The sequence below is a fragment of the Rhea pennata genome, chromosome 17, assembly GCF_028389875.1.
Source record: "Rhea pennata isolate bPtePen1 chromosome 17, bPtePen1.pri, whole genome shotgun sequence".
Lineage (NCBI taxonomy): Eukaryota > Metazoa > Chordata > Aves > Rheiformes > Rheidae > Rhea > Rhea pennata.
Genome location: NC_084679.1, coordinates 10500271 through 10514655, shown reverse-complemented (window position 1 = coordinate 10514655; position 14385 = coordinate 10500271). Strand labels below are relative to the sequence as shown.

Here is a 14385-nt window from a genome sequence, read left to right as displayed (position 1 = left end):
TCAACATATTTCTGCAAAGCCAATAAACAATAGCAACCAAAAATATGTTAGACTAATATTACTTTTTCTTTTTGCATTCATTTGTACTGAAACAAAGCTGCATGGTATTGTCTCCAAGTCACCGTTTAAAGGATGCTGTGATCTCTTCCACTTTGCAGTTGTATGCTGATACTGTGTCCTCTTCAGAGGATAATATGCATCGATATGGTATATTCCTGTGTAAAACCAAGTGAAATTTTGCTTTATGTCTTTCAAATATTATCACTTAAGGTATTCTAACAAAATCAAACTTTTTTCAATATAATAACAGCAATTTAATGTTAGTTTAGAACAATATTTATCTATTATTAGAAATTAGATGACAATATTTCCTTTGGAAATCATACTAAATTAAAGTATGTGACCTGATTCATTAACATGGAGTTAAGTTATGTAACCTCCAGCATCTTCAGATTTTAATTTTTATTTCTTTATGTTAGCTCACTAGACGCTTGCCACCCATCAAGGAGGCCAAGCCCAGGCTGCAAAAGCTCTTCCGTGACTTCTGGTTGTATTCAGTGCTGATGGGATTTGCTGTGGAGGGATCAGGTAGTGTAAATTCTAGAAGGATAGCACTGATACCTGGATTTAAACTCTTGATGAATGTAAGTGTAATTGTGTGAAAGTCATTTGCAGTAGGCTGAAGAAAGATTACAGACACAAAGCATAAAGTAAGCAGCTTTCTAGTAGAAAAAAACTGCTGTCAGTGAGAGTTTTCTAGTAGAATTTCATTACATCCTGCTCCTGTTTTGCCATGGGATTCAGCACAGTATGATTTGTTCTTGTACTTAGGCTTTTTTTGTTTTTTGGTTTTTGTTTTTTTGTTTTTTTTTTTTTTTTTTTGTTTGCTCTGCTAGTACTGCTGGTTAGCCATGACTTACAGGTGTTGATAGCTAGGTTTCTGAAAGGGAAGATCGGACACATAGGGAGGTGTAAAATAGAAACAAGGTAGAAACTTACCCATTGAGACGTTTCACTTGGTGTTACCTAAGCGTTTTTGTTAGGTTTGGAACGCAGTCCACTTGTGCTGAGTGTTTGTGCATACGTACATAAAAAGTTGGATCTGAGTAGTAGTGCAAAGATTGATAATGCAGATTAACTTTGTGAATCTTAATCTGCTAGACTTGTTAAAGGTCTGGTAACAGTTTGGTTTAATGATGATAGTAATCGCTGAATATGGTTCATTGAGCTGTATCAGCTTAACATATTCCCACACACATCCTTTTTTTCTTCCTCCCATCCTCATCTTTGCACTTGTGCTCCAGGTCTGTGGCCAGAAGAATGGTATGAAGGTGTATGTGAAATTGCCACCAAATCTCCATTACTCACATTTCCCAGCAGAGAACCTCTTCGATCTGTTCTTCAATACAATTCTGCCATGAAGAATGATACTGTGACTTCCGTAAGAATCGATTTTTTTTAATTGTGTCCTTCTGTACCCTCTATGTATTAAAATAATGTATTAGTGAAGAAATACTTCTCTGCAATAATACAATAATATTTTTACCTGTCTCCTATTAGTGAAAAACATTTTTTTTTCTTTCCTTTGTTTTGTTTTGTTTTCATACTACTTTTATGACAACAGTGTATATGAATGACTTAGGTTTATTTTCATCAAATGTGACAATACATGTGTTTGATGTGGTAGCTATGCTGCTTTGGCTAAGTATAGAAAACAAGTGTGTGTGGAGAGGGAAGCCTTCTAATAATATACCTCATCCATTCTGTGTCAGACTGATAAAACTTGTACTATATATATATATATATATATATATATATATATATATATAAAAATAGCTTTGGAAGGAAACACCACATTCATTCTCTCTCCCTGCTCAAAAAAAGATTAGTTGAGCTTTTATCTTTTTTCTTCTGGCTTACTACTGGTATAGTTCTGTCTCTCTGATAACTTAGAAATGTGCACGTGTCTAGAGGTTTAGTCCTGTGACATCAAAGTAGAGCACAACAGTCCCATGAAGCTTCAGAAACTGGAAAGCAAATGCTTTCAAAACACAAACTATTATAGTCCTCCCACTTTAGGTAACTGAATGTATTCATTTTTAGGCTGAATTAAATGAATTACGGAGTACCATAATAAATCTCTTGGATCCTCCTCCAGAAGTGTCAGCCTTGATCAATAAGTTGGACTTTGCCATGTCTACCTATCTGCTTTCTGTCTACCGGCTTGAGTATATGAGGTATATATGTACTTTTTTTTTTTTCTGTGCTGGATTTTTTTTAATTGTGTTGTGTATTTAGCTTTTGGGGCTTTTGCTTGGTTTTATTATTATTTTTTTTTTTTAATATTCAAGTCAGGATTGCCAGAAATTAAGATAAATAGTAATCGGTATTTTGAGTCAGAGTAGCTCCATGGAAGACTGACACTGTGAATTCATCTGTGCTGAAGTTCCTTTAGGGTGGATAAAAGGATAGAACGCTGTAGCTGGATCTTAAAAATGTGAGCTACTCTGTACTAATTGAAGATGGACACAAGGGCCCTAGAAAGGATAGTCTTGAAGGCATAATACATCTGCACAGAGTTGAGGTTTTGTGTTGTTGTTCTGTGCTGTGAGAGTATGGTAATGGAGGAGCTGAGAGAATTATTTCTGTAATGTGCTTTTATTCCCTTCACTAGTGTAGTTTATTTTGTACGAATTTAATTTACTCAATTCACAGATTTTCATTCTTTACAAGCTTATTGTTTACTGCTATTCAAAGAAAAATCTGTAAGTGAAAGCTGAGGTGAGGGTCTGGCAGTGAAGAAAGTAGGAAGAAACATCTCCATCTAATACTTACTTTGACAGTAACTAAACAACAAAGACAAAACATCTCCTGAGACTTCCTGGCTGTATTTTAGAAACAGTTCTTTAATAAATAGTATTTGCATCTTGTACAAATACAACACTTGCACCTGCCTATAGAAATGCAGGAATTGTACCATGTTTATGTGTTGGTGGTGATTATGTAAGTACATCATCAGATTTCCCCCTCCGGTGGTGTGTAAGTTATTTTCTCAGTGGCAGACCAGCTCCTTATCATCTGAGCCCTGTTAGTTCAATGTAGAATGAACTGCAAAATTACTGTAAAATGAATCATTACTGTTTGTTTTGGTATGTACTGTGGTGTTAAAGGTACTTTAGATTTGTGTTGAAGGTGTTTAAAAGAAAACAAAAAACCAAAACAACCCAAAACCTCCCACAAAACTGTTGTCCTTTTAGGGTGTTGCGTTCAACTGACCAAGATCGCTTCCAAGTCATGTTCTGCTATTTTGAGGATAAAGCAATTCAAAAAGACAAATCTGGTAAGATGATCTATCTAGGTTATGTTGCAACTTGAGATACAAGAAAGTGTGGTCTCCAGGCATGCAAAACTAAAACAAATCAAACTGAACTAAGTAACAAAATGAATAACAGTAGGTTGCTGTTGTTTTATTTTTACCAGAGAAAGCTGAGTTTATTTTGAAACAGTTTTGTTCAACGCCAACTGAGTAAACATAAACACCCTTTACATTTTAATTACATTTAAAATACAATTCTGATAACTAGACCTGTGACTTCTCTCAATTCTTCAGGCATGATGCAGTGTGTGATAGCTGTTGCTGATAAAGTGTTTGAAGCTTTCCTGACAATGATGGCTGATAAAGTAAGTTACTTGGAAACTAAAATTAAAGCTTGTACAAATGTTCTCATTCAGTTTATGAAGATGTGTTTAGCTTTTTCCTTAAATGCTTCATATTTCTTTTTGAAATGTTTTTAGCCTAAAACCAAGGAGAATGAAGAAGAACTGGAGAGACATGCTCAGTTCTTACTGGTTAATTTTAATCACATTCACAAGAGGATAAGAAGAGTTGCAGACAAATACTTGTCTGGTCTTGTAGATAAGTGAGTACAGATTTCACTTCTTGGTTGCTTTTTTTTCCACACTTACTACTTAGAGAATATTCATGAAAGTGAGGAAGGCAGGTGTGTGGATGTCATGACTGGTGGTTCTACTAGACCATCTCTTTGAAAAATATCATTCAACAGTGTCTTTCTTTACCTGGGCTCTGAAACCCCTGCTTAAAGTGAGTTTCTTTATACTATTCCCACAGATGGAGGAAGGGAAAAAAAAAAAAAAAAAAAAAAAAGAAAAGCTCTAGAGTTTTGAATGCAGTGTGATGAACTGTGTCCTCTGCTGGACAGTAGACCATAGTGTGTTCTGTTTGCATAGCAGTGTAGCAGTGTAAAGTTTTACTTACTGAAGTAATTATTTCAAAACTTTAATGCTGAAATAAAGTAGCAACCTGTTATTTTTCTTAACCTTTGCATCTCTGCAGTATGAGTGCCTGAGTTGTCTAATCTGAAGTGTTGCATTGACTTTGTTTTTCTCTCAGATGTGTTTCTCTCATGTACCTCAGTTCTGGGAAACAGTTCCACTTAGCTTGTTCTTGGCGAGCTTTGGATCCGTGCTGAGCAGCTTAATGCCTTCTGTTGTGTATGAATTTACCTAGTGATGTGTATGGATAGCTCTTTGAGCAACTCTGTTTCTTAATAAAAACAATTCCTTCTTCAGCTCCTCATAGTCATTGTGTGTGTGATTCCTGTCTTGCTCTAGATTTCCTCACTTGCTGTGGAGTGGAACTGTGCTGAAGACTATGCTAGATATTCTGCAGACACTGTCACTGTCTCTTAGTGCAGTAAGTTCCTTTTTCTTTTGATGCTGTTACAATTATCAAGTATACCTTCCCACTTTTTCTTAGAACTGAATTTTTTCCTTTGTTCTGCAGTTATTTGAGGTTTATTTTTTTGGAGTTCTTGGTTTGTTTGTGCCACAGGAGGGGAACCTTCATCATTAAGATTTATATAATCTTAATTTTAATAATAACTTATTAGATCTTAACGCACTCCTGTGAGGTAAGGAATGTGTTTGCATCCCTATTCTATAGATAGTAAAAGTAGTGCTTGAAAGTTATCAAATGAGATTCAGAAAGTCAAATTTAGTGTTTGAGAATAAAATAAAGGATTCCTAATTCTGTGTTAAAACTATCAAACTCTCTTATTTGAGTTTTTTTTTTTTTTTATGATTTTCAGGTTATCTTCTCATTGATCTGTGTATATGTATGCATATTCCTTGGACACTCAAAATATTACATACAAGTGTTTTTGAAGATGGAAATGCTTTCTAGAAGCTTATTTTAGTACTAAATGTTGGGGAGAGGGCTTAGATTTTTTTTAGATTTTAGATTGATCTATACAGAGAACCACATTGGAGTAAAAAAAAAGTCTCTTAAAATATTCAGATTGACTTTGAGAGCCAAATGTTAGCAAAGTGGTTTGTAAATCAGACTTCCTCTTTAGAGAGAGTGCCACTTGTGTTGTTCAGGGTAAGAGATGATCAACTTTATGTTACTGAGACTTGACACTGCCTTTGTTTAGGACATTCACAAGGACCAACCATACTATGACATTCCAGATGCTCCATATAGAATAACTGTCCCTGACACACATGAAGCCAGAGAGGTAGGTAATCCTTCTTGATACATCAAACAGCAAAATAATGCTTGACTCTTTGTCTTGGAGATAAATTACTCTGAGCAACTTTGAAAATGTGTCCTTGGGTAAGATTTTCCTAATATAAAATGGCAACTGGGCATTTATATTTTTCTGAGTCTTGGCATAAAGTGTGACAGTTCTTTTGCTTACCAAGGGTATATTTCATTGTTAAGGGAACTTTTAACTGTATCAAGTTGCTGAAACCTGTCTTAGTTCATATAATTTTAGTTATTACACCGTTAAAAGCAGTGCTGCTTTTTAAACATTGATGCTTTTTTAATTAGAGTATAGTGAAGGATTTTGCTGCACGCTGTGGAATGATTCTGCAAGAAGCAATGAAATGGGCTCCCTCTGTTACCAAATCTCATCTACAGGTAATGAGCCTACATCTGTGGAAGAATTAGATTTTTACAGATCTCCAAAATTAAGAGCTAGATTGTGTGTTGGTTTTGATTTTTCAGGCTTTCTAAACATCATTTTAAATCTCTTAAAGATTTCCATTATGACACTGGCAAGACATAATTTTAATTATTACTTTTATGTGACTGTATGTAGTCTGCACCTGAATATTTTCAAAATAACGTTTTTGTAAACAGTTGATCATCCTGGATGGACTTCAGAAATCAGAATTTGATATAGAATACTCTACCTGACAAAGATCAATTATATCTGGTGCATTAGCTGAAAATATCAGGTGGTGAGAAGTATTTGCAATTAGGATGTAAAATTTGTTCCTTTTGGAGAAGATTTTTTTTTTCCTCCCAGTATTTACAGTTCATTTCTGAAATGCAGAGAAACGCTGTTAATATGAGAAGATTGTGAACCGCAAGCTTGAATTAAAGTATGGATGTAGTAGATGCTCACATGTGGCAGAGTTCAATAAGAAGTGATCACAAGACTTAGAAAAGGCTACGAAAGACTACTGATGATGTACTAATAAAAGTACTAAAATACCTTTTGTATAAACAAAATCTTGCTACAGTAAAATGCAGATCTCTTCTGCTAATCTTTTGCTGAGCAGCTGGAAAAAATTAGTCTGGGTTAGACTAATATTCTGCCTACAAAAGCCTGTCTTAGTGCAGATAATGTTTTTTGGGGAGGCTCAAGAATAGTCTCAGGCACTGCAAATCTACCTGGGCTTTGTATTTCTTTCCCGAAAAAAACAAGGGACTCTCCTTTTTGAAAAAGGATAACTAATTATATTCCCATCTTCCAGGGAGTCCAAAGCATTTCCTTTTGAAAAGTACTTTTTGTGAAAAGTGTTTCGCTTTAAAGAAGCCATCAGCTTTCAGATACCTTACCTTTTACAAAATGGAATGAATCTTGCTCTTTATGTATTTAGGATGATCTGAGTTTCCTAGTGCCAGGGGAGCAATGCCTAAAAGGGAAGTGTAGAAACAATGTTTGTTGTCAGATATATGTATAATTGAGTTTTCTGGTGGTTCACAGTGATGTACCACTTACTATGAGCTACCATCTGTAGAAAAAAGCAAGTTTTCCAACAAACATAATTATTTCTCTCAGGAGTACTTAAACAAACATCAGAACTGGGTATCAGGTTTGTCCCAGCACACAGGACTGGCTATGGCTACAGAAAGTATTCTGCACTTCGCGGGCTACAACAGACAGAACACCACTTTGGGCGTGAGTATTAGACATAGCTCTTGTTTGTTTGTTCATGTAGCTGTATAGGTTTCATGTTAATTTGATAACATTCAATATAGCTAAGTATATGAATTTTCTAATGTTTCTAAATCATTTTTGTCATAGTACTTGAGCATTTGCTTTGTTTTTTCTGTCTCCCAATCATGATGATGATTTGTAAAATACTGAAAAGTAAGATGAAGACAAATAAGAGAATGAAACTGTAGCTGTTCCACCAACTAAGATATTTTATACTCTTCTGTCTTTTTCCTTACCTGTTTGTGAAAGGGGAACAGCAGCCCCAGAGATGTTTCTTTATGCCTTTTATAATGCCCCCCTCCATTTTTAATAGACTTGCAGACTGTATTTATGGAATTAATGCATACGTCCCTTATTTGTTTTTTATTCGTTCTGGTACTGTTGTTTCCCAAGGAAAACTAAACATAAATCTTATTTGAAGCTTTAAATGGTAAAAAACACATGTACATGGTACAGTGTAAACAACTGTATGTGATCTGGTCATAGGCAACCCAGCTGACAGAAAGACCTACTTGTGTGAAGAAAGACTACTCCAACTTCATGGCTTCTCTTAACCTGCGCAACCGCTACGCAGGAGAGGTAAGCAGAGAATTTCTTATGAGTGTAGAGTGTTTACCAACCACAGCATGGCTTTTCATGGGATAATATCCCTTCCAACTTCAATTGGTTCTATGTTCATTTAAGCATAGACTTTAAAGTTAAATCCCTTTCAAGATAAAGGGTGTAATTTTCCTAGATTATTAAGCAGATCGTTTTATTGTTAGTCTTGCAATGAGTTCTTAGTAGGTAAAGCTAAGGAGCTTTAGCAAAGTAGGAATGAAAGATGTCTCTGTTCATAGTCATCTACTTACTCAGCACACAACTGATCCCACACTGGGCTCCTGAAAATATTACTCTCTTTTGAAAAAAGAATTATATTTTACAGGTTTCTGGAATGATTCAGTTCTCAAATGCTACAGGACGAACATCTGACTTGAATAAACTGATGGTTAAAGAACTGAATGATGCTCTTGAATTGGGCCAGACTGAATTCTATACTCAGGCCATGTTTAAGTTGACTGCACTGCTAATAAGCAGCAAAGGTAATGAAAACCAAATGGAGTTCTGCTTTCTGGCTGTGAATGCCAAGAGTAATAAACAACAAAAAATACCTATATGCAAACCCAGTAAGTGTCAATATGTAGCAGAACTATGACTTAAAAAAAAAAAAACAAAAAAACAAAAAAAACAAAAAACCCCTATGAATATATATTTTTAACTATATTTGTTTTAGGGAAAAGCCTCTCAAACTAAAAACTATTTATTAGGGATTGATTATCACATACTTTGTACACCAATTTCATGCTGATGTGAAAAGTATTTCTTATTTATTCTTTTAGAGAAATCTGTGTGAATGTTTGTTTTCAGACTGTGATCCCCAGCTGCTTCATCATCTGTGCTGGGGACCCCTGCGAATGTTCAATGAACATGGCATGGAAACAGCAATTGCTTGCTGGGAATGGCTGCTTGCTGCCAAGAATGGAATAGAAGTGCCGGTAGGAAGCTATTTAACAATTCTTTCCCCACCTCTGCAAGGGGGGAAGAGAGAAAAATATGAAGAGAATGACAGTTATTGTGAATCCATGTCAAATAAGGATGTTAAATGTATTGTTAATCAGTTGAGCAGAGGTTTCTTGGTAAGCTAATGTATTGATGGTAGTCTGAATGCCCTCACTAAGTGGACTGTGTGAAATGGATCTCTGAGCAGCTGGGATGATATAGCCAAGAAAAGTTGTTAGTATCTGAGCTGTAGAACTGATTTTGCTGCACAGGGACTTTAACTGCTCATGAATTGGCTCCTGAACTGCTAAAATTTATATAATAGTATTTTAAAACAAGTGGAAATCATTGCCCCCCCGCATCATTCAGAGTCTCTGTCCTTGCATTAAAAATAGGCTTGCAGATACCGTAATCCTGTATCAGGCTAGACCAACTGTATTTTGTGAAGGGGGGACAAATCTAATAGTAGTAAAGCAACTCATCACACACAGATGTAAAAGGCTGCGTTTGGAAATAGTTTGAATGAGTGAGCACTCTGTTTTCCTTGCTGGGAATAATCATCAATCTGAATTTTTGTAGGTCAGTTTCATGTGCACATTGTAGTGGCTTAACTTCTTAAAAATTTATTCCAAATTTTTTTCTGAATTTTATGGGAAATATCTACTGCGTGTCTTGTTGAGGAGATCAGGTGAGCACCCTCAGTTGCTGGGCTTCCCCTCTACCAGAGGATTCTACTCTTTAGAGCAGGGCTGACAAAAGTGAATGTGTGCGAGCTTTCTCTTGTGCAGTTCATCATTTGTGTGCCCTAATGAGCCAGACTGTCCTGAAGTGCATGAGAAGGTGGCATATATTTGTCTCTGCTGCTGTGATGTTGGAGGCTCTGCCCTTTGGTAGAGGGGGAGAAAGGACAGCACCAGGTGATTAACAGTTCGGTCTCCTCAGCAAAATACAGAGCTTGTCTGTTGTTGCCTGTAGTCTTTCCATTACAGACTGAACTTCTGAAGAGGTTTTCATCTCTTTGTAATTTAAGATGTGAAAGAAACACTTTATTTCAGGTGGAGTGTATAGACCTGTCTCTGCCTCTCCATTAACATTGCAGTGTTTTTTAATTGAATCGTTCAGATCCTTCTGTGCTCTTCGGAAAAAAAATCTGTGCTTTACACACAAGAACATGCTCTTTAAACATGAAACACTAATCTTTTTTGTAGTTCATGCGGGAAATGGCAGGAGCCTGGCAAATGACAGTGGAGCAGAAAGTTGGCCTGTTTTCTGCTGAGCAGAAAGAAGCAGATCCATTAGCAGCCTCAGAAGAGAGCCAGCCAAGGCCTTGTCCACCAGAGGTTACCCCCCATTATATCTGGATAGATGTACGTAACTCTCTCCTGGAATGTTGCATCTACGATAACATTGCAGTGACACTGTAATTAAGCTACTCTCTACTGTTTGGTCTTGTAATTCTGGAGAGGTAGCGCAGCTTGGGACTGCAGTGCCTCTGCCTTAAAACCAGGAGCTATGCTGTTTTTTAAAGCAACATTGTAATTGGGGAGTGGAAAAAGATATCTGAAATAGAAAGGACTCAATTTTCTTTGAGAGAAAAAAAAAAATCAAAGGAAGCATGGCATGTCTATCTCTCTTTCTCAGTTTCTTGTGCAGAGATTTGAAATAGCCAAGTATTGCAGTTCTGACCAAATAGAGATCTTCTCCAGCCTGCTCCAGCGGTCTCTTTCCTTGAACATTGGAGGAGCGAAAGGCAGTTTGAATCGACATGTGGCAGCAATTGGACCACGTTTTAAGTGAGTGTATTTTTTCTTTCTTTGTTGAAGGAAATAAGGTTGAGGTGGAGGGGGGAAGAGAGAAGAACTAAATACCAAATGTGTAACTTGTCATTGGCCTCAAATGGTGAAAAGTCTTTTAAAAGTGCAGAATGATTTAGAATCTAAGCTCTGTTTTCAAAGTAGAACTAGCTAAATTAGCTTGAAAGTCATTTTTAGTGCTTCAGAAAACTTCGTGGGATAATTTTATGTAATGAACTGCCTATGTCACGGACCTAGGCAATGCATCAGTTGGGTAAAATTTTACTACATCAATTGTTTTCGCTTTTTGAGACTTGAAGGCTTCAACTTTCTGTTCTGCAGCCGCAGCTTTAGGAACATCCTTATGATAGTACAGTTTACCAAGGACAGTTAAATGGACATTTTTCCCCTTGTATGGGTTGGATGGAGTTATAGGTATTAGTAGAGTTGGTATGGTATTGCATTTGTGACTATTACGGAAATGCAAAAAATTTCACGGTCTAAATATTTTTTGTATTAGGTTGCTGACACTGGGGTTGTCTTTGCTGCATGCTGATGTGGTTCCAAATGCAACTATTCGAAACGTGTTAAGAGAAAAGATTTATTCAACTGCCTTTGATTATTTCAGGTATTTTTTTTATTTGCAATTACTCACTAGAAGTTTGTGTGTACAGTTTCTTAAGTCTTTTATGATTCTTCAAAGCAGCAACTGGCTTTCTCTTCTAGTGATTTAATTTATTCCTTTCTTTTTTCACCCACTAAATACAAGGCTTTTCTTTCTCTTGTGTCTCAGTATAGTTCATGAACCATCTTGATGAGGCTTAGATATAAGCTCCAGATTTATATGTGGTTTATAAACTAGCATCATCAGGACAGTTCGTATTCTTTCCTTTCTCTCATTATCCTGGAGATTATGCAGTACTAACAACTATATCTAGATTTATAAGATTTAAAAGAATTGCTCTTGCAAAGTGTATGGCTGAAATGTAGCTTGATACAGCTTTTAAAATTTATCCTCACAGAATCTGATGATAAATGTACTTTCCACATTTGGCATGGGCATAATAGAAAATGATGCAATTGACAGCAGTGCCTGACAATATCAGGAGGTCAGAGTCAGTTGTAATACTAGATTCCAAGTGAATCCAAGATGCTGACAGGCTGCTGCCTTAATCTTCAGTTTCAATGGAAAGTTTTACTCAGTCAGACAGAATAAAGGAATGAGGATAAAATGTAGTGATGCATAGACTGCTTGTTCTCATAGCTTCTGGTCAGAAGAAAGAATGGCTTAATTAGACTTGTGTTTTGGGATTTTTTGTTTTGCATTTACCTTCACATTTTTTGTGTGATTTCTTTAAGTTGTCCCTCAAAGTTCCCTACACAAGGAGAAAAGAGGCTTCGTGAAGATATTAGCATATTGATCAAGTTTTGGACAGCTATGTTCTCAGACAAAAAATATCTGACAGCCAGCCAGCTAGTGCCACCTGGTGAGTTCTTTTATATGCAGTTCCAAAAACCTGTTGGTGGTTTGAGTAGATTCTACTTTAGGTCTTTTGTTCTATCGTCAGATAATCAGGACACTAGGAGCAACCTGGATATCAACGTTGGATCGCGGCAACAGGCTACACAAGGATGGATAAATACCTACCCTTTATCTAGTGGCATGTCAACCATATCTAAAAAATCAGGTATCTCTTTAATTGCAACAAGCTCATTGCATCCCACTTCATAGCATGGTTAATACACAGTTGTCACTTAAAGCCAATATTTGCCTTTAGTGTTGGGCTCCTGTTTTTCTGATAGGGTATTTAATTGCTAATGCCATGCTCGAGGTGGTGTTGAGGGAATGGTGCCTCACTGGGAGCAAACAGCAAAGTTTTGAAACGAGCTTTTTGTTCAACAGAACATTCAGCTCTGCAGTGCAGAAGATAGGAGTGGAGATCAAGATATATTGAACTCCTGAAAATAAGTTGTATTACATGTGCACATGTAACCCAATGATTTTTCTGGGCAGCGGAATGGCATTAGATTGTGAACTGTATTTTTGCACAGCTCTAAGCTATATGCTCTTATTTTTAGTGGGGTGCTGTACTTTTAAAGTGGATGCAACATTGACTAAACTAATAACCCTATAGACTGTTATTCTCAATATGTTTAGAGAACAACTGCACGAGTAGATGCAATGCTGACTTTCTGAAGTCACTCTGGTCTAAATTTACAAGTGTCATATGCTGGTTCAGTCCTTTAGCTCGTGTTAAGGTTGCGAGATGTAGACAGTTTGAAAGCAGCATTTAAGATAATGAAGAAAAAAACACCGAAAATATTTTTATCCTTTCCTGAAGGGATGTCCAAGAAGACTAACAGAGGGACGCAGCTGCATAAGTACTACATGAAGCGGAGAACATTACTGCTCTCGTTGCTGGTGGGTCATCAGAAGAATAGGGGCACTGCATGAATTTGAGATCTTGAAGCTGTTACAGGATAAATATATGAAAGCAATGTGAGAGAGTGAAAGTGGAATATTTTATTTCCTTCAAAAAATATTTTGTTTTTAATCCATTTCCCTCAGGCTACTGAGATTGAACGCTTAATCACATGGTACAATCCACTCTCTTCCCCTGAGCTAGAGTTGGATCAGACTGGAGAGAGCAGTGTGGCAAACTGGAGGTCTAAGTATATCGGTCTTAGTGAGAAGCAATGGAAGGATAATGTGAATCTGGCTTGGAGCATTTCTCCTCATCTTGCTGTACAGCTGCCTGCTAGGTGAGAAATTTCAGAAGAAAGAACTGATACAATTCCTGCTGCCTTTCTTAGGGGTTGAACAAGTGTTGACACTGTAAGTGCTGATGGCACTTACTCCTGTTTACTGCAGTCTTGCATCTTTTCATACCTGACTGAGATCTTTGAATAAAAAGAATTAGACTGCTTAATAAGATACACATTTGGCTCAGGCTCTAGTGGAGTGAATTCCTTCTCTACCATGGCACATAGGCTGTTTTCTTCAGAAGGAATCATGATCAATTTTGAATAATATTTCACCTATTAATGGGTGTATCATTTAAACAATGCTAAAAGCATCTTGAAATGAAGTGTTCTACCTATATGTTGGCTTGTGCTTTAATCAGTATAGCAGAGGAATTTGCATAGTTGGCTACAGAAGGGAAAGGAAATTCTTTCCCACTTACAACAATAATGATTTTTGCCAAGTAGAGTTCTAAGCACAGATTTCTATAGAATCTCAGACAGTATTTTTCAGCCAAGAATTTGATAGTGGGCTGAAATAATTGTGGTTTATACAAAGGCATTGGATGAGGACTAGTTCTTCCTGAATCCTCTTTTGACAGCATATTGGTTCCTCAAAGTACAATATTTTATAGTTGGGCGGTTTGTTTATTAAGCATGTACTTTCCTGCCTTTTGCTGTTCTCATCTTCTGACAAATAGAGATTGTTGAAATTAATTAATAATGTTTTATATTGCTGGTTATACTTAGATTTAAGAACACTGAAGCTATTGGAACAGAAGTAACTCGCCTGGTTCGGCTGGACCCGGGAGCTGTTAGTGATGTTCCTGAAGCAATAAAGGTATTTGTTAATAGTGATATTCTAGCAGCCTCAGATTGGCTGTTTTCTACAGATCTGTTGGAAAATACGTTTTTTATTTAAGGCAGAATATGTTCTAGTGCTAAGCATGACTCAGTGTAGAGAAGGGAAATAGGATGCTGAGACAAGAAGCACAGTATTATGAGTGTGTAGCTAGCTAGCTGATTGTACATCTTGAATTGGACCTATTTTTGCCGTA

General features: G+C 36.6%; 1 protein-coding gene across 3 annotated transcripts in view; it reads left to right on the top strand.

Annotated features, from left to right (window-relative positions):
• PI4KA (phosphatidylinositol 4-kinase alpha) overlaps window positions 1–14385 on the top strand; it is a 63337-nt gene that overhangs the window by 34694 nt on the left and 14258 nt on the right. For all 3 annotated transcript variants that reach the window (XM_062590513.1, XM_062590514.1, XM_062590515.1), the window contains exons 20-40: window positions 480–588; window positions 1305–1441; window positions 2104–2237; window positions 3258–3340; window positions 3611–3681; window positions 3796–3920; window positions 4633–4714; window positions 5454–5537; window positions 5855–5944; window positions 7095–7214; window positions 7740–7832; window positions 8179–8335; window positions 8661–8788; window positions 10001–10159; window positions 10434–10585; window positions 11106–11213; window positions 11945–12072; window positions 12154–12273; window positions 12928–13007; window positions 13155–13348; window positions 14078–14168. In XM_062590513.1, coding sequence (XP_062446497.1) covers window positions 480–588; window positions 1305–1441; window positions 2104–2237; window positions 3258–3340; window positions 3611–3681; window positions 3796–3920; window positions 4633–4714; window positions 5454–5537; window positions 5855–5944; window positions 7095–7214; window positions 7740–7832; window positions 8179–8335; window positions 8661–8788; window positions 10001–10159; window positions 10434–10585; window positions 11106–11213; window positions 11945–12072; window positions 12154–12273; window positions 12928–13007; window positions 13155–13348; window positions 14078–14168 — 2445 coding nt within the window. The remainder of the gene's footprint in view (window positions 1–479; window positions 589–1304; window positions 1442–2103; window positions 2238–3257; window positions 3341–3610; window positions 3682–3795; window positions 3921–4632; window positions 4715–5453; window positions 5538–5854; window positions 5945–7094; window positions 7215–7739; window positions 7833–8178; window positions 8336–8660; window positions 8789–10000; window positions 10160–10433; window positions 10586–11105; window positions 11214–11944; window positions 12073–12153; window positions 12274–12927; window positions 13008–13154; window positions 13349–14077; window positions 14169–14385) is intronic.